This window comes from Bos indicus x Bos taurus, chromosome 26, assembly GCF_003369695.1.
Source record: "Bos indicus x Bos taurus breed Angus x Brahman F1 hybrid chromosome 26, Bos_hybrid_MaternalHap_v2.0, whole genome shotgun sequence".
Classification (NCBI taxonomy): domain Eukaryota; kingdom Metazoa; phylum Chordata; class Mammalia; order Artiodactyla; family Bovidae; genus Bos; species Bos indicus x Bos taurus.
Genome location: NC_040101.1, coordinates 30,077,535 through 30,096,679, shown reverse-complemented (window position 1 = coordinate 30,096,679; position 19,145 = coordinate 30,077,535). Strand labels below are relative to the sequence as shown.

The window sequence follows — 19,145 nt, the reverse complement described above, 5'->3', positions numbered from 1 at the left end:
GTGGAAGGATTGGCCCAGAGTTAGTAAGCCCAACTCCACCCCTACCCTGGAGGCATGGAAGGGAGAAGCGATGACTCCCTTCTGGAGTTCTGGAGCCCAGTCCAGGCAACATGTCTATATTCTGTAGGGAACCCAGGGTCAGTGAGGCTTATGGGAAGGGACACTGCGTGCCCTTTGGCCAGGGGTGAGGGTGGAAAAGCAGGAGGCAGATGAGAACCACTGAGTGTACTTACTGTCCCCTCGCAGAGCTTGTCATACAGACATTCTAGACGTTGCGCAGCTTCATCTAGCTTCCGTTTTGTCTTCTGCAGGGAGGGAAATGGATTCTAATTCCAGCCCCTAAGCCTAATACTACACAGGACTGTAAAGAATCATGGTACCTTAGAGCTAGAATGACTCAATGCTCTTTCTTTCATTTGACAGAGGACAAATGGAGGCCTGAAGAGGGTAAGTGACTTGCTCTAGCTGACTCAGCAAAGAATGAATGGCACGTCTCCTCACTACTGATCTCACCCTCCTTCTAGTACTCCCTGCTGCCTTTCCAAGAGCTAAGTCTCAGTGCTGTTGGGTCCTGCTATCAAGGAGCTAAACTCCAGACCAGACAAGTCTTCCCCAACTCCACACCGACAATATCAAATAAGTATAAGCTACAGACAGCATGTCCAGAGACGGTAAGAAGATTCACACAAGGAGCTGGTCTTACAGTTAAGGGATCCTGGGACCAGCTGGGGTCGGAAGGGAGCATCATGCGGAAGGTTTAGACTCACTAAATCAGTGGCAGATAGGGAGCAGCGCTGCAGAAGTGCCTCAAAGCTGATCTTCAAAGACTGGTGTTCAGGGGGAAGCTCCTTCCTGTTGATCTTGTCCAGTGGCTGCTGACATTGCTGAGGAGGGAGCAGGGAGACAGGAGAGATAGGCAAGCTGTCCTGCTTATGGCTCCCCTCAGGACTAGTCCTCTGTGACTTGGGGTCATGCTGCTCCCACTGGAGCAGAGATGGGGAGGGCCATCCCCCTTCTCTGTAGTAGGGACACTTGGTATCCGCCCCCCATCCCATCTCTTTCAGCCCAGAGTCTGCCTCCAACTTGAGGAATGAAGCCATCCTTCATGCTCCCTCCTTTTCTACACCCAAGAAAAGAAGGTTTCCGAGGGGAAGGAAAACATCATTCCTGTCATCTGCCGGCTGAGTTCTCGTGGGGCTCCGGGGGGAGCATGACTCACACTGGGGACAGCAGGTTGTGAGGAAAGGACCCCTCGAGGCTCAGGGGTGAGGCACATAACTGGAGCAGTAATTGGTGCTGGGGGCATAAATGTCTCTGGCAACTAAAGAGAGAGAAAAGAAAGGCACATGAGTCTAAGCTGAAAGACCCCTTCCACCCTGCTTTGAGGGAGTGGCAGAAACTATGAATGAACAAGGGCACAGAACTGTGAGTGGGGAACCTAGAAGTCAGGAGATGGTGAATAAGAAGGAAGAGGAGGTGGCTGAGGGGAGAAGAGTAAGTGGGGAGAGAGAGGGGACAGAGTGCCCGTCTGAGCATGGGAAGGACCAGGCTGCTTCTGTAAGGAACTAGAGCGTGGCTCATTGGTGAATGTATGAGGGTTGAGTGGGGAGAGATGTATTCACCTTTTTCCTCTGGAGGTTTCCCTTGGGCACTGGAGCATTTTTCAAGGAATCCTGAGGTCCTGCATAGTATAAACACAGGGGTATTTAGGGGCATGACCAGAAACACTGAAATTTTTGGTCTGAAGATCAGTAAAATTGTTTTAGTTGGAGTCTTCCACACACACCCTCTGCAGACCAGCCACACTCTCAGTTGACATTCCTAATCCTAGTTCACTGGCTTGAGGAAAGAGACTCCCAAGGTGGTAGTGGGGAGGGGAGGAGAGGGAGGCCATGGGAGAAGACTGACCTGGGTGAGGAATCAAGATGCCAGTGGTCGGGAGGACACCAGCGCATGGAGTACCTGGCCCTCCTGGAGGGTGGGCCGCAGGGAAGCTGACAGGAGGGGCTGGTGGCTGGGAGCTCATAGGGCTGAAGCCTGGTGCTCTCACAGGAAACAGAGGGTGCACTGGAGGAGCCCTAGGCAGGGGGACAGAGCCAGGCTGCATAATGTTTGGGGGTGCCATGGGTGGAGCCAGGAGAGGCCATGTTCCAGGGAATCCCACGGGGTTAGGAGCTTGTGCCCTTTGCCCTCCTAACAGCTGAGGCTGAGATAAAGCTGAAATGGGACAGAGAGGAGATTCAGACCACATCAGAGAGGAATCATGGAGGAATTAAAAAAAAGAAACTGTAATAATAATTAATAATATAAGTGTATGGAAATCTACCATTTACAAACTATTTTTAACTATATTCCTTATTTGACCCTCAAAACAATCCTGTGGGGTTGAAATGAACAATATAACAATCACTCTCAATTTTCAAAAGAAACAAAGTGGCTAGGTATAATGCCCAAAGTACAAAGCCAAGTACTGACAGTATTAAGAATTCAGACTCCAAGCTCCTCCCACTATATGGACATGCTGCTGTTGCTGCTGCTAAGTCGCTTTAGTCGTGTCCGACCCTGTGTGACCCCATAGACAGCAGCCTACCAGGCTCCCCTCTCCGTGGGATTCTCCAGGCAAGAACACTGGAGTGGGTTGCCATTTCCTTCTCCAATGCATGAAAGTGAAAAGTGAAAGTGAAGTCGCTCAGTCGTGTCTGACTCTTAGCGACCCCATGGACTATAGTCCACCAGGCTCCTCCATCCATGGGATTTTCCACTATATGGACATATTACTTCCCAAATCCATGCTAGCCATGCCAGCTATTTTTCTCTGCACTCTGTCTAGCCAGATCTCCACTCAGTTGGTCACTCACCAGGCCTTACCCCAGGGCCCAGAGGCAAAGGCTGTGCTTCCTGGACCCCAGATGGCCTGTAGTCACTTGTATTCTGCATTCTGGAGCCCTGATAAGGGCTAGGATGGGAAGGTGTCAAGGGCATCATTAGTGATGACTGAGGTGTAAAAATCCTTGGCCTTGGAGGTAGAATTGGAACCTGTAGGAAGAGAAAAAAGGATCAGCATCTTGGAAGGGAAAAGAAAGTACTAAGTAACTGAAAATGGAAAAACAACAGGGAAAATGAAACCAAAGGCTAATTTTTTTTTAAAAATCAACAAAATGGATAAATCTTTATAAAGACTGACAAAGATAGAGAAGACACAATTCATCAAGATAGAGGATGAAGCAGAGAATACTCCAACAGACCCTGAATCCATGAAAGAGATGATAAGGAATGTTACAAATAACTTTACAAATAATTTGACAACTTAGAAAAATGGACCAATTCCTCAAGAACCACAAACTACCAAAACTCTGCCAAAATTAAACCAAAAACCTGAATGTTCTATAACTATTCAAGGAATTAAACTTGTAATTAAAAACCTCCTCCCACCCCCTTCCCCCAAAAGTTTCTAGGTAGACCTAGATAGTTTCACTGGAGAAATTTTACCAAACACTCAAACAATTGACACGAAGGTTCCATAATCTCTTCTAGAATATAGAAGGACCATTTCCTAATTTACTTTATGAGGTCAGTACTACCCTGATACCAACACCACAAAATAAAACTACAGATCAATATTTCTCATAAACTTAGGCACAAAAATCTTAGGCACAAAAATCCTCAGCAAAATTTTAGTAAGTCAAATCCAGCAATGTATATAAAAATAATATACCACAACCAAATAGGATTTATTCCTGGTCATGGGACGTGTATCATGATGTATTTAAAAATCAATCAACACAATCCACCATATCAGAAGAAAAATCATTTGATCATACAAAATGATGCAGAAAAAACATCTGACAAAATTCAGCACTGATTCATGACTCAGCACACCAGGAAAAGAAGGAATTTCCTTAGCTTCACAAAGAGCATCTACAAAAACCTAGAGCTACCATTATTCTTGGTTCTGGAAGACTGAATGTTCTCCCTCTAAGACTGGAAACAAGGTTAAGGTGTTCACACTCACCATTCTCATTTTAATACTACAAAAAGGCAAGAGAAATTAAAGGCATGTAATCTGGGAAAAAAAGGAAGAGGGACAGCCTTTTTAATAAATGATTCTGGATATCCACTGGCAAAAAAATAAACCTTGACTCAAATTTCACACTTACACAAAAATTAATCCAAAGTGGAACATGGACTTAAAACTACTTCTAGAAAAAAACAGTAGGAAATTTAGGGGACCTTGTACTAGGCTAACAGTTCTTTGACTTAACATGAAAAGCATGAACCACAGAAGGAAAACTTTACAAATTGGACCTTATAAAATTAATTTTTTTTGTTGCTCTGTGAAGGACTATTAAAAAGATGAAAAAAAAATTCTTACATAGTTATACACACACAGACACATATGAGGACATGTAAAACCAGTGAAATCTGTGGATAATACTGTCAATTTCCTGGTCTTGCTATTGTATTGTGGTCATCTGAGATACTGACATGGGATGTGGTGGGTCTGGTATGCATGAGACTTCCCAGTACATTTCATTGTGCCTTCTTGTGAATCTATAATTATTTCAAAGTAGAAAAGAGAGAGGAAGGTTGGGGAGGGAGGGAGAGAAAATGAGCAAGTAGGATAATAGAAAGAGGTGGAGCAGAGGGAGGGACAAAAATGAGGGTGGAAATTAACAGATGGGACAGGATAAATCATCAGAATTTTCCTGCCTAATACCTTTATCTACAATCTCCCTGGATTTTGCTCCCTTCTGGTAGGCTCCTGGTCTCACAAATTAACAGCATCCTATCCATCTGGGTACTGTCCTCTACACCATCATCAGTTTCCATCAATTCTACCTACTAAATATCTCAAATCCAACCTCACTTTCTAGTTTTAGATCACTTCATTTCTTCATCATCTCCTGCTATGTTCCTAACGGTCTCTAGCTTTGCCCTTTCTAGACACATAGCTAATCCTTCCTCTGCACAAGACCACTCAATAGCTCCAGAATGCCTTCAGGGTCAACTCTAAACTCTTGAACACAGAAATACCAGGTCTCTCTTGATCTAACTATACATACTGTTACCCCAGCCTCAACTAACTCATTCCACTGCCACAACACCTGCTTTGTAAAGTCATTAAAATGTTAGTCATTCCTCAAACAGGCTTTGCTTACTTTCCCTTTACTGCCTTGGCAGATGCCATTCCCTCTGCCTGAAATAATCTTTCTTCCCTCCTCCTTTGCTTAAATAACTTTTAATCTTCAAGACTCAGATCAAATATCAGTAAATTGCTTTCCGTGTGATCTCAGGGCTCTTTTATCATATCCCAATCAGGGCATTTATGAATTTTACTGTAGTTAATTTTTACACATCTATCTTTTTACTAGACTATGAGCAAATTAAGGGCAAGGATCATGGTTTGTATACTTTTCTGTTCTAAGTGCCTAGCCGTTGTTCAATAAACAGCTATTTAAAAATAACTGAATCTATGCTTTATGACTGAGGTTCGTGACATTGTACAGGAGACAGGGATCAAGACCATCCCCATGGAAAAGAAATGCAAAAAAGCAAAATGACTGTCTGAGGAGGCCTTACAAATAACTGTGAAAAGAAGAGAAGCGAAAAGCAAAGGAGAAAAGGAAAGATATAAGCATCTGAATGCAGAGTTCCAAAGAATAGCAAGAAGAGATAAGTAAGCCTTCCTCAGCGATCAATGCAAAGAAATAGAGGAAAACAACAGAATGGGAAAGACTAGAGATCTCTTCAAGAAAATTAGATACCAAGGGAACATTTCATGCAGAGATGGGCTTGATAAAGGACAGAAATGGTATGGACCTAACAGAAGCAGAAGATATTGAGAATATCTTAATATTCTTGCCAGAATATTAAGAATACAAGAAGAACTGTAAGAATACAGGCAAGAATACACAGAAGAACTGTACAAAAAAGATCTTCATGACCAAGATAATCACGATGGTGTGATCACTCACCTAGAGCCAGACATCCTGGAATGTGAAGTCAAGTGGGCCTTAGAAAGCATCACTACAAACAAAGCTACTGGAGGTGACGGAATTCCAGTTGAGCTATTTCAAATCCTGAAAGATGATGCTGTGAAAGTGCTGTACTCAATATGCCAGCAAATTTGGAAAACTCAGCAGTGGCCACAGGACTGGAAAAGGTCAGTTTTCATTCCAATCCCAAAGAAAGGCAATGCCAAAGAATGCTCAATCTACCACACAATTGCACTCATCTCACACGCTAGTAAAGTAATGCTCAAAATTCTCCAAGCCAGGCTTCAGCAATACGTGAACCGTGAACTTTCAGATGTTCAAGCTGGTTTTAGAAAAGGCAGAGGAACCAGAGATCAAATTGCCAACATCCACTGAATCATCAAAAAAGCAAGAGAGTTCCAGAAAAATATCTATTTCTGCTTTATTGACTATGCCAAAGCCGCTGACTGTGTGGATCACAATAGACTGTGGAAAATTCTTCAAGAGATGGGCATACCAGACCACCTGACCTGCCTCTTGAGAAACCTATATGCAGGTCAGGAAGCAACAGTTAGAACTGGACATGGAACAACAGACTGGTTCCAAACAAGAAAAGGAGTACGTCAAGGCTGTATATTGTCACCCTGCTTATTTACTTATATGCAGAGTACATCATGAGAAACACTGGGCTGGAAGAAGCACAAGCTGGAATCAAGACTGCCGGGAGAAATATCAATAACCTCAGATATGCAGATGACACCACCCTTATGGCAGAAAGTGAAGAAGAACGAAAAAGCCTCTTGATGAAAGTGAAAGTGGAGAGTGAAAAAGTTGGCTTAAAGCTCAACATTCAGAAAACTAAGATCATGGCATCTGGTCCCATTACTTCATGGGAAATAGACGGGGAAACAGTGGTAACAGTGTCAGACTTCATTTTTTTGGGCTCCAAAATCACAGCAGATGGTGACTGCAGCCATGAAATTAAAAGACGCTTACTCCTTGGAAGGAAAGTTATGACCAACCTAGATAGCATATTCAAAAGCAGAGACATTACTTTGCCAACAAAGGTCTGTCAAGTCAAGGCTATGGTTTTTCCAGTAGTCATGTATGGATGTGAGAGCTGGACTGCGAAGAAAGCTGAGTGCTGAAGAATTGATGCTTTTGAACTGTGGTGCTGGAGAAGACTCTTGAAAGAGTCCCTTGGACTGCAAGGAGATCCAACCAGTCCATTCTGAAGGAGATCAGCCCTGGGTGTTCTTTGGAAGGAATGATGCTAAAGCTGAAACTCCAGTACTTTGGCTACCTCATGCGAAGAGTTGACTCACTGGAAAAGACTCATGCTGGGAGGGATTGGGGGCAGGAGGAGAAGGGGACGACAGAGGATGAGATGGCCTGGTTGGCATCACCGACTCGATGGACCTGAGTTTGAGTGAACTCCGGGAGTTGGTGATGGACAGGGAGGCCTGGCATGCTGCAATTCATGGGATCGCAAAGAATCGGACACGACTGAGCAACTGAACTGAATTGAACTGATACTTTATGAAGATAGGAATTTTCATCATTTTTTTAATTAATATATTGCAATCATGCCTGGTACTTGGTAGACACTTAATAGGTATTCTTGAATGACTGAATAAGCAGGGTCTTACCTGGTGAGAAGACTGGAATTTCAGTCTGGGAGAGGATGTCTCTTGAGAGTAGGGGGTAGCTCCCACGACAACCCGGGGAAAAGGGAAAGGGGGAGACTGTTGGCCCAAGACACCAGAACCCTGGGCATGAAAAAGTCGATCTCTCAGCTGCTGAACTGGTAGCTATAAAAGTTACAATAATGAAAGACTGTGTTAAGTAAAATTAAAACAAGCAAACATCCTCTCTTATAAGCCTAGCCCCACATAGCTTTCAAACCTCAGCTGACCCTCCACATTTTGCCATCTCAGAGAACTCAAAAGATCTCTAACCCCTACCAAACTTACATCTGCTTTACTAGTTATTTCTCTTTGAAGGTCCAACTCAGCTGTTTTAAACCACTGAGAAGCCTTCTTCAGCTTCTCCAAACAAAGCCAGCCCCTTGCCTGTGAAGTCCCACAACGCTTAGTATAAGCTTCTGTTATGGCAGGATAAATTATTGACATCTGGTTTTCCTCCAAGAGACTGTGAACTTCCTGAAGGACTAGGTCTTATTTATCCTGGGAGCTTTAGCATTTAGCATAGTGCCCATAACACAGAAGTGCTCAGCTAGTGTTAAGATGACTGAAAGAAATGGTTTGCTCTCTCCACATGCTCCCACTTACCTGAGCACAGTCACTGGGTAGGTAGCTCATGGCAGTGGCCAGGCTGCCCTGGGCTGCCAGGAGGTTGGCATACTGAGTGATTCTGTAGGTTGTGGCAGGGCCTGGGCTCACCCCATCAGGACCCCGCAGTAGCTCCAAGCTCCTGTTAAGGACCATCACTTTCTCCATCAGGTCCTGAAGGGACAAAGAAAAGGGCAGTCAGTCCTCATCAACCCACACCCTGCTCTCTTAGCTCAGGCAGCTCAACCAAGGACTTCCCTGCTACAGATACCAGGTGATGATACATGATATGTAAGAGACATAACAGCCAGAGAAGGGCCACTTGGCTTCACTTCCCAAGCTGTTTGGGTCTTACACTCTTGTACATTTCTGCCTCTTCATTTTGGATTCTTTATCTTTTATGCTAATACATCTCAATTTCAGATTCTGCTATCCTTTTATTTCATGTGTGACTTTGTCTCCCCGTGACTGTGATCACCATCTTCTCTGGGCACCCACAGAGTATCTGGTACAACTTAGATTCATAGGACTTTTCATAGATGCTAATAAAAGGCCCAAACTCAGTATTATTCAAATATAGAGTAAACTTATATACCCAAACCTGAAGTGGGAAAAAATTACAAAGTTAATATCCAAGCAGCTGCTACTCAATCTCCCTTGACTGAGAAGGAGGGAAGATGACAGCTTATCCATGGAAAAGGTTCCAGACTTTGAGGGCCCTTCCCTCTTCTCTAAAACTCCTGATTCTATCCTGGATACCTAGAAGACCCGCCTCTGATGTCCCTGCAACCTCCACTGCTAGCCTCTCCTGAAGGCCTGGTATGGAGGGACCAGGGCCCTGAAGTGAAGGGGTACCTGTAAAGCCATGGGGGATGAAGCCGGCTGGCATTTTGCCCAGCACTCCACCAGCCGCTCCACACTCCCTGAGCACACATAACAGAGTCTGGCTTCAGAGGTGAGTGCCCAGCCACTCTCCTGCTCCATACGAGTTCCCAGCCTGTCTGCAGAGAGATAGAAGCTTCTTAAAATGGCACAGCTTCCCTGTGCTTCTCCTCCTTCTCCTGTTTGAAAATAGGTGGGGGACCATGAGCTATGGGACAAGTAGCCACAGTGGCTTTAAGACAACACCAAGGCTAATCCTGCTCTGCAGTGAAGGGCAAAGCTCTTGCACTGAGATTTGACAAGAAAAATTAAAAGAGGACAATTAATGCCTTCCACAGAAAGTAGAGATGCACTCTAATCCCTGACAACATGGCTTGGCTTCCCAGAGTTCAGGCTGTGCCTCTGTCTCCTCCCTCAGTGTGTCCACTGACTCCATGCTAGAGTCACACCACTCCACCTTGGAGCCAAGGGCCACCTACCACAGAGCTCGGGGAATTTCTCTGGCTCTGAGTATGTCAGCAGCAAGGCCAGAGCCTCTCTCCAGTTCTTCAGGCTACAGGCATGCACCATGTCTTTCCAATTCTTCTGTATAATGCAGGCTAGCAGCTGTAATGGGCAGTGAGGGAAGGAGGCCATCAGCTGCTCATGCAGCATAGGCAGCAGGAGTCATACACAGGGATGTGCTGAGACAAGCCTCTCCTAAGTAGCCTTCCTATTTGACCACTGACTAGGGGCTCGGGGTAAGGTAAGGGTGGTTGAAGTAGGAGGAGAGAGAGGCAGATCCTCTAAATGCCAGTCCCGTAGTGCAGACAGCCACTTGACAAAGTCCAAATAATCCCCTCCTCCTCCTCTCTGCATGGTGGGCAGTTACCGGGGCGATTCCGGTTTTCTTCTTGGCCAAGTAGCGCTCCTGTGCTTGCTTCAGCAGATCTGAGCCTCCAGCCTGGGCCAGGATGATGGCATCAGCAAAGCGCTCTTCCTTCAGACACAGCTCTACGGCAGGGCCCAGTTCTCCAAGCAGGAGAGCCCGGCTCAGGAGTCCCTCCGTGTCTGCAGGCAGAGCATCCCCTCTGCATCAGCCTGCCCTCAGACCGGTACTTTCTGTCCCCACCTCCTATACCCTGCCTCCCTGAGTCTCCCTCACCCCAAACTCCCAAGATTCATTCCTTCACAACAAAATGCAGGGAGGTGTCCAGGGGTGCCCAGGTCCAGTGGTAAATCTCTAAGGACAGAACCCAAGACAAGGGAGGGACTCATGGCAGCATCACAGGTGTGCCGTGTGTTTGCTCAACAAGAAGAGGGTCACAGTTCTTTAAGCAGGAAGACAGAAGGATGAAGAATACCTTGGTAGAAGGCCTTCCATATGAAGGATCCATCCATGAAAATCTTTAGCCAGAGAGAGCTCTGACTGGTACAGGACCACCCAGCATTTGCGATCATGAAGGGAAGCAGGAAGCCGGGGACAAGAAGGCAGTGTCCAGGTCTCGAGAATTCTGAGCCCACCTATCCCCACACAGAGGGTTCCTCTCCCTCGGGGTCAGGGTACCTTCTGTGATGGGGATCTCCCACAGAGTCATGTTTTGAGGGATCAGCTCATCAAAGAAGTCTGAGGAGACCGAGGCTTCCCAGGTGGTATGTTTGGAGGTCTGTACAAAGAAGGACAAAAGTGGCTACTTGGGAAATGAGCCTAGAAGACAGAGAGCTGGCTTAGTCGCTCTCTCTGGGAGTGCTATTAAGAGTTGTCCCTTCAATAGAAATAAAAGAAAAAATAAACAAATGGGATGTAATCAAACTTGCAAGCTTTTGCACAGCAAAGAAAAACAAAAGACAATAAACAGAATAGAAGAAAATATTCACAAATGATGTGACTGACAAGGGCTTAATTTCAAAATATACAAAACAGCTCATATAATTCAACAACAACAAAAAACAACCCAACTGAAAAATGGACAGACAACTTAAACAGATATTTTTCCAAAGAAGACTTACAAATGGTCAACAGGCACATGAAAAGATGCTCGATTATTGAGAGATGCAAATCAAAACTACAGTGAGATATTACTTTACACTAATCAGAATGGCCATCATTAAAACGTCTACAAATAAATGCTGGAGAGGGTGTGGAGAAAAGGGAACCCTCCTACACTGTTGGTGGGAATGTAAGCTGGTGTAGCCAAAACAGTATGGAGGTTCCTTAAGAAACTAGAGTTTCCATATGATCCAGGAATCCCTCTCCTGAGCATATATATGGACAAAACTATAATTCAAAAAGATACATGCATCCCTATGTTCACAGCAGCACTATTCACAATAGCCAAGACAGGAAACAACCTAAATGTTCACTGACAGGTAGATGGATAAAGAAGAAGTGATACACACACAACGGAGTACTACTCAGCCATAAAAAATGAAACAATGCCATTTGCAGCAAGATGAAGAAAGACAAATACCATATGATATCATCTATATGTGAAATCTAAATTATGACACAGATGAACTTCTCTATGAAACAGAAACAGACTCATGGACATAGAGAACAGATTTGTGGTTGCCAAGGGGGAGGGAGGTGAGGAAGGGATGGAGTGGGAGTGTGGGATTAGCAGATTCGAACTAATGTACATAGAATGGATAAACAAGGTGCTACTGTACAGCATGGGGAATTATATGCAGTATCTTGTGATAAACCATAATCGAAAAGAATATAAAAAAGAATGTGTATATATATATATATATATACACACACATAACTAAATCACTTTGTAGTACAGCAGAAATTAACACAACACTGTAAATCAACTATATTTCAATTAAAAAAAAAAGAAGAGTTGGCTCTTAATGGGTAAAGCTAAAAGAATAACCAGGTAAAGTTTGGGAAGTGCTATACTTCATGGTTAAAAGAGCTCCACTCCTAGCTCCAAACCTTGTGGGTTCTGTGTCTCTCCCTGGTTCTAAATGAGTGAGGAGTTTGAAAACTTCCACAGAAGTTGAGCACTTATTGAGAGCAAAGTGAAGGGCTAGGAAGGGGAAGATTCCTTAAGGGCAGGTTTTCTATGCTACCCTAGATGGGGCTGGCTGGGCTCCTTCCATACCTGTATGGAGAAGGCCTGTTGTCTGTTACTGTTGAGGTCATCTCCCTTGGACTGAGGGATCTCACCCAGCCTCAAATCACTTCTCAACCATGTGGCCACCTGCAGGGAGAAACATATGAATACCACTCTTCCCAACATGAGATCAAATGAATATTAAGCTTTTCTTCCCACCTTCATACTCCACCAACTGGACTTACTGAGATCTTTGTACTATTTTCCTGGGAATCAGAATAACTCCAGGAGGTAAAATCCTCATATATGCATTACTGAAGCCCAGAAAGAGGTATTCTGAGATGGTTTCCACCGGCAGGATTCTCTTTTTCTACAACAAACATGTATTTCTGACGTGAAGGCAGCTTACCTTCTTCTGAAGTTCATCTTTACTGTATCCTAATAGCTTCAGGAACTTCATCCTGGCGTCCTTCTCTAAAGTCACCTAAAAGCCGCAGAACACAGAAGTGTCCATTATATGAATGTGAATGACTCTCTCCTGCACCAGCTGGATGGGGTGCTAGTGTACCCTCAAATGTAGCTCTACCAGAAGTGCCCCCTGAGGCCAACACCATCTTTCCACTCTTTTCCGCAGGCTTGATTCCTGTGGGATTATGGGTAGATGTGTTAACAAATCCTTTCTCCCTTCTGCATGAGAACTGGACCTTCAAGTTGACTTCCTAGATCTATTACGCTGGTACCCTGATGAGAGTAAAATGTCAGCTATGTTTCTGCTTGTGACCGATAAATTGCCTCTGGACTGGAACTATGTAAACTATTAATAATTGATGTGGACACCATGCTATGGGCTTCCCTGAGAGCAAGGACTCTTGACTAAACAAATCCCTTGCAGGAACCCTAGAAGTTATGCTTCTGGAGTTTATAAAAGAGATATTGGCCCTTGTGGGCCTGAGGCTTCTAAGCCAGGGCAGCTAACACACCAGCTTGATGTATATCTCATCTCCTTGCACCTGAGCTGTCTTCTGAGGAGCTGAAGGGGAGAACCCTAAGCTGCTGCATGGACTGCAACAAGGGCTCCCGCAGAAGAGAACCACTTGATGCAGTCTTGTGAATCTAAATGGCTAGGTGAGAAGACTCCTTCCAGCTGATCTTCTTCCCTTTCTACTGCCCCATGGCATGGCACTGGAAAAGCCTTCACCCTGGCTCTGGTAAAGTACCCAGGACATCACCATAGTAGAAAAAAAGGCCAATGTCACTTGTATTCCTCAGTTTCCCTAGCTACAGAGAGTCTCTGAGCCTCTGGTAAAATGCAGATTTTGTTCCCAGGATGGGTGCTGTATAGGAAAAAACCCAACAGGGTTAAGGCCTCTGTAATCTGGGCCAGAGGGTGGTTGTTGACAGAGGCTGAGGCATCTGGCTTTGGGGAGACACTTATGAGCAGCCAGCCTTCAGGCTTCCTACCTTCAGAAACTGCCAGAGCATCTTTTCACTTTGCAGTGATGCTTGGTGGATCTTGTTCTGACAGTAATTCAGGAGATTTCCTGATCCGAGGGCCTCCTGCAGCTCAGCTGACTGTGCCAGGAGTTCAGGTTCTGTGGTGACCTGACTGATAAAGACTAGGCGGAGGCAAGGCTGTGGCACCTGATGGACAGGGGTGCTGGGGAGGCCAAAGGTCACCAGCTTGCCCCCAAACTGATAAAGAAAAACAAGAAGGGTAGGGCAAAAATTAACACCAAGTCAGGATTACAGGGGAGGCTATCTATTGGTCAACCCTAAAAGATAGGAAAGCAGTTAAAAAAAAAAAAAAAAAACTCCTGGGGGTGGAAAGAATCAGGAATTGAGTAGTGAATGTGCCCACATCCCAAAACCACCCCTGCACTTTCAGCACCATTAACTTAAAAGGTACAGTCCATGGTACTCATCCTTTTCTCACCTGTTCTGGTACCATCATTCTCCTAGAGTTATATGATAGTTATCACTATCCCAGGTACGGGGCTTCCCTGGTGGCTCAGATGGTAAAGCATCTGCCTGCAATGTAGGAGACCCGGGTTCGATCCCTGGGTTGGGAAGGTCCCCTGGAGAAGGAAATGGCAACCCACTCCAGTACTCTTGCCTGGAAAATCCCTGGAAAATCCCATGGACGGAAGAGCCTGGTAGAATACAGTCCACGGGGTCGCAAAGAATTGGACACGACTGATAGTTATCACTATCCCAGGTAACTCTGGACTAAACTCCTTGTCATTATCACAGTCTTTTTACCCACTGTAGCTGAGCAACAATAAAATCTTCCCCCTTCTTGTTCAGTGTCTCCCATGCCCTGTGCTAGCATTCTCCTCCTTCATCCCAAGCCCTAGACTACCACCCTTTTCCTACGGCCATCCAGGAGCTTGTACTGGTTTCACAAGGCCACAGGAGAGAGTTTAAGCTCCTCTGCCTATAATGCACAAAATCTTTCAAAATCAGGACCAGACCTGCCTCTCTAGCACCGTTCTCTCTGTTCATTCATGTGATCATTCTGTGCCCAGTACATTCCTGCCTCTATGCCTTCATCCACCACAACACTCCCACCTGAGCATCCTTCTCACCAAGTTAGGTACTTTATTATTATATAAAGCACCTGGCCCAAAAGCAGAGCCCAGTCAAACTCCTTTACTCCAGCAGTTCTTCCCCTTGGCTGCACATTAAAACCACCTGGGGAGTTATCCAAGGTCACCAGGCTATACCCCAGACAAAAAAAAATCAGAAGCTCTGGAGGTGGTACCCAGGCACTGGTAACTTTTTTAAAGTTCTTCAGTTTATTCCAATTGTGGTCATGTTAGACAACTACTACTCTACTCCCCAACCATTCACTACTCTCCCTCTTTAATGAGTGTTTTCAGCCAGAATTCTTCTCGTGACTCTTATAGCACAAAATCTACACTACAGGTCAGTGCTAAACACAGCCATCTTAACTTCTGATTTGTATAATACTCAATCGTTCTTTACAAAGTGCTTATATGTATTCTTTTTTGAATGTTGGATGGCATGGACTGTTTGCTAACCTCTGTTCTCCTAGGGCAGGAGACGTGGGGGGTATCAAATTCTCTACCCTCTTCCTCCTGTTCTTCCTAAGGAGAGATTTCCATTTCTCCTTGGCCCTAGTCCCTAGCTGAGTCTCAGTGGACCACAGACAGAGGGACTGAGGGTTAAGAGGTGATGTTGGTGGGAGACATGCAGGAAAATCCTTCCCTCTGCTGTCCCCCACTGGGAGAGGGGTTGGGTTTGGAATGTGAGAACAGTACATAAACAACGTTTAGGGTAGTGTCCCTCATCCCCCATATATTGTCACGCTGCTAATTTAACTTCTATGCAGAGTACATCATTTGAAATGCTGGGCTGGATGAATCACAAATTGGAATCAAGATTCCTGAGAGAAATATCAACAGCTTCAGAAATGCAGATACCACTCTAATGACAGAAAGTGAAGAGGAACTAAAGAGCCTCTTGATGAGAGTAAAGGAAGAGAGTGCCAAAGCTGACTTAAAATGCAACACTCAAAAAACTAAGCTCATGGCATCTGGTTCCATCACATCATGGCAAAGAAAAGGGGAAAAAAGTGGAAGCAGTGACAGATTTTATTTCTTGGGCTCTAAAATCACTGTGGATGGTGACTGCAGCCACAAAATTAAAAGACCCTTGCTTGTTGGAAGGAGACCTATGAAAAACCTAGACAGAGTATTAAAAAGCAGAAACATCATTTTGCCAATAAAAGCCCATATAATCAAACCTATGGTTTTCCAGTAGTCATGTACAGATGTGAGAAATGGACCATAAAGAAGGCTGAACACTGAAGAATTTATGCTTTCGGATTATGGTACCAGAGAAGACTCTTGAGAGTCCCTTGGACTGCAAGGAGATCAAACCAGTCAATCTTAAAGAAAATCAGCCCTGAATATTAATTGGAAGGACTGATGCCAAAGCTCCAATGCTTTGGCCACCTGATGCAAAGAGCCAACTCATTGGAAAAGACCTTGATGCTGGGAAAGACTGAGGGCAGAAGGAGAAGGCGGTGACAGAGGATGAGATGGTTGGAGGGCATCACTGACTCAATGGACATGAATTTGAGCAAACTCCGGGAGATAGTAGAGGACAGAGGAGTGCCTGGCGTGGTACAGTCCATGGGGTTGCAAAGAGTCTGACGTGACTTAGCAACTGAACAATAAGAACAACCCCCACCCGCTAACCATCCCTGGAGGTAAATGGGGCTCTGTGTACATTTGGCCTTGAGTCTATAGGGCAACGGCAGTGGGAGGTTCAAAGGTTTTGAGCAGAGGAGAGGAGGAGATTTACATTCTTTCTCCTCTGCTTTCTATTCATTCTGTTCTTGCTTTGTATTATAACCATGCCTGGACTCTCTATCAGTCCAGGTATGCGGGAAAATCAGATGGAATGGCAGGCAATTCTCCATAAGTGAGAGTTCAAAAGCAACCAATTCTTTTAGACAGGACTGGCACTGCAAGCAGGGTAAAGGGGTTGAGAAGGAAGCTTAGCAAATCACTGCTTGAGCAATAAAATGGAACCTGATCTGAGACTCAGGCAGTGAGAATAAACTTCTTATAGAACACAGCTCCATGCTGGGGACACAGTAGGCTATACACACACACCACACTTACAGCAAATGAAACACCTGCTGGCCTCCTCATCCATTTGGGGGGTTTTTTCAGGGGAGGTATCAGTGATGCTTGGGCCACTTGCTCTGGTACCTGCAATGGTGGGAGAGGCTGGCCTTTGCTGAAGGAAGATGAGATCTGGGGACAAAAGGACACCTGCATCACCGGTGTGGGGTGGTGGCTTAGCAGGAACTCCACCTACAAAGTCCATTTTGGGAGGGATCCCTGAGATACCCAGTCTGGCCCACAAAAGTCAGGACTCTCATATTTCAGGGGGCTGGTAGTAGGATGGAATGCCCATGCAGCAGGCTCCTGGAAAGCCAACTATATTCGATGTCTACAGTGAAGTGTGACACAAAATGTATCTATAGGAGATAGGGAGGTAAGTTCATTCTTCAAAATAGTGGGGGTCCCAGCATGGAAGCCCAATTCCCCTGAAATACCACAAGGAACATCCAAGAACAAGAGTCAAGGTAGAGGCCTCCTTTGTATTTGGCAGGAACTGACATCCTTCCAGGAGGATGGACACTGGTGCAAAGGTTCACAAACCCGGGGTTCCCAAACCCAGGGCCCTAGTCTCCCAAGTCTTCAGGAGTCCCCACTTCTCCCCAGGCTTATGTCCTTTGTTCTCCCACTGAACAGAGACAGTCCCTTCCCTCCAGCATTTTCCACCAAGCCCTTCAAACCTTGTCAGCCTGTCTCATCTGCTGGACTTCCCAGCTCCTACCCATCACAGAGTATAAATTGATCCAGCCATCAAAGGAAGCAGCAGAGAACACCAGAGGGTCCCGAGGGCACCATTGCACATCAAAGCACCAGCTGCTCAGCATGGGTAGTTTATACACCACCTATTGTGAGGGAACATAACCAAGAGGGAAACCCTGACTTAGGTAAGGCAGCTAGAGCACAGAGGTGCAGCTGAGACTGCCCTACCACCCCAGCACACCCACAGAAGGGCCAGCCTACCTCACTGCTCCCCAGGTTCCAGCACAAGATCTGGCTGTCCTTGGCACTACTGAGCAGCAGCTCAGCATCAGCCTGACTCCATGACACTGACAGGATCCCCCTGAAAAGGAAAGGGAAGAGGAACTAACATTTGTTGAATGCCTACTACAAGTAGCGTGCCTTATGTATCTTGGGTAAATGTCATCCCCTCAAAATAAGTAGTGCGGCTTCATTTTACAAATGAAGAAAATGAGGCTTGGGAAGAAATTGAGGAACTTGCAGCAGTCATGCAGCCAGAATCCAAGTCAAATTTCAGAGTGTGGGCACGATGTGCTATAACCACTCTGCCACCCACAGGTCCCTGCAGGATGGCCTGCTTCTCTTCCCTGATTGTAGAGTGGGTGGAAATTCTGAATCAGCATGAATCAGGGAAGCAAGCATTCCTATGGGTGCTTTTAGCCCAGGAGGGTAGTGAGGACCTAACTCTCCGAAGTCCCCAAGGAGTTACAAAGGCATGATCCTTGAGTTAGAAAGAACAGACTATGGGGCTGCTGCTTCTGCTGTAGGCCCAAGAGCTAGAGCTTCAGAGGCAGGCCTGTTCACAGGAAAAACAGGAGCCAATGTTCTTTTATTGAGAAGTCTTGGAGGAGGCAACCTAATTACCTAAGAAATGAGCATGTCCTCAGATCAGAGACTGGGGGCTCTCCCAGAGGAACTAAACATTGGTTCCAATATTTCTCATGACCCTACCCCCACTCGTATGTCTGGAGGTTACATGGAATCTCAGGCTCTTTTCTATAACCTCAGGGTCTACAGGAACTCCTCTAGATTGGAGGTGGGGCTAGAACTGCTTAACTGTGTGTTCACCAGGATGGCTCTGAAGCCGGGAAGAACGTCTGCTAGCCAAAGTGAGGCACGTATTGCCCTCTACCCAGGTCAGCTATGCCCTGCCCTCCACCAAGGATGACATGCTACCTGCTGTGACTCTCCAGCACCTTTAGGGGTGAGGAGGCAAAGCGCAAGTCCCACAGCTGAATTACTGGAAGACGATCATCTTCTGAACAAAGCACCAACTGGGTGGCGATGTCTGGGTGCCAGGCCAGGCCTGAGCAGTGCATCTGTGAACAAAGCAGATCCCAATGGGCAATAGAACCTGACTCTTCTTTTTATGAACCCTTTTTGTCTAGCTGAAATGGGACCTCTCTGAGGGTTTTGTGTCTTTGTGTTGTCTTTCTTATGTAATTGGGAACACCACAGCCATTGGGGAACAAGTGATGACCGTAAGCAAGGAGCTTCTCTGAGCTTTCACTCTCAATAGGAAATCTACCACAGGGCTGAATCCACACGTTTAACAGCTGAAAG

General features: G+C 45.6%; 1 protein-coding gene across 14 annotated transcripts in view; it reads right to left on the bottom strand.

The window, feature by feature from the left end:
• Nucleotides 1–19,145, bottom strand: part of SEC31B (SEC31 homolog B, COPII coat complex component) — a 33,272-nt gene that overhangs the window by 2,696 nt on the left and 11,431 nt on the right. For 6 of the 14 annotated variants that reach the window (XM_027528685.1, XM_027528679.1, XM_027528680.1 and 3 more), the window contains 19 exons: nucleotides 18,759–18,901; nucleotides 17,805–17,904; nucleotides 17,525–17,686; nucleotides 16,842–16,976; nucleotides 13,651–13,881; nucleotides 12,599–12,673; nucleotides 12,238–12,336; nucleotides 10,695–10,794; nucleotides 10,020–10,198; nucleotides 9,628–9,754; nucleotides 9,122–9,267; nucleotides 8,267–8,440; nucleotides 7,625–7,786; nucleotides 2,859–3,036; nucleotides 1,909–2,217; nucleotides 1,623–1,681; nucleotides 1,220–1,321; nucleotides 768–884; nucleotides 234–305 (listed from right to left, as the gene is read on the bottom strand). In XM_027528685.1, coding sequence (XP_027384486.1) covers nucleotides 234–305; nucleotides 768–884; nucleotides 1,220–1,321; nucleotides 1,623–1,681; nucleotides 1,909–2,217; nucleotides 2,859–3,036; nucleotides 7,625–7,786; nucleotides 8,267–8,440; nucleotides 9,122–9,267; nucleotides 9,628–9,754; nucleotides 10,020–10,198; nucleotides 10,695–10,794; nucleotides 12,238–12,336; nucleotides 12,599–12,673; nucleotides 13,651–13,881; nucleotides 16,842–16,976; nucleotides 17,525–17,686; nucleotides 17,805–17,904; nucleotides 18,759–18,901 — 2,670 coding nt within the window. Of the gene's footprint in view, nucleotides 1–233; nucleotides 306–767; nucleotides 885–1,219; nucleotides 1,322–1,622; nucleotides 1,682–1,908; nucleotides 2,218–2,858; nucleotides 3,037–7,624; nucleotides 7,787–8,266; nucleotides 8,441–9,121; nucleotides 9,268–9,627; nucleotides 9,755–10,019; nucleotides 10,199–10,694; nucleotides 10,795–12,237; nucleotides 12,337–12,598; nucleotides 12,674–13,650; nucleotides 13,882–16,841; nucleotides 16,977–17,524; nucleotides 17,687–17,804; nucleotides 17,905–18,758; nucleotides 18,902–19,145 lie in introns of those variants that run through there. The other 8 variants (XR_003508837.1, XM_027528683.1, XM_027528684.1 and 5 more) reach the window with 8 other exon arrangements.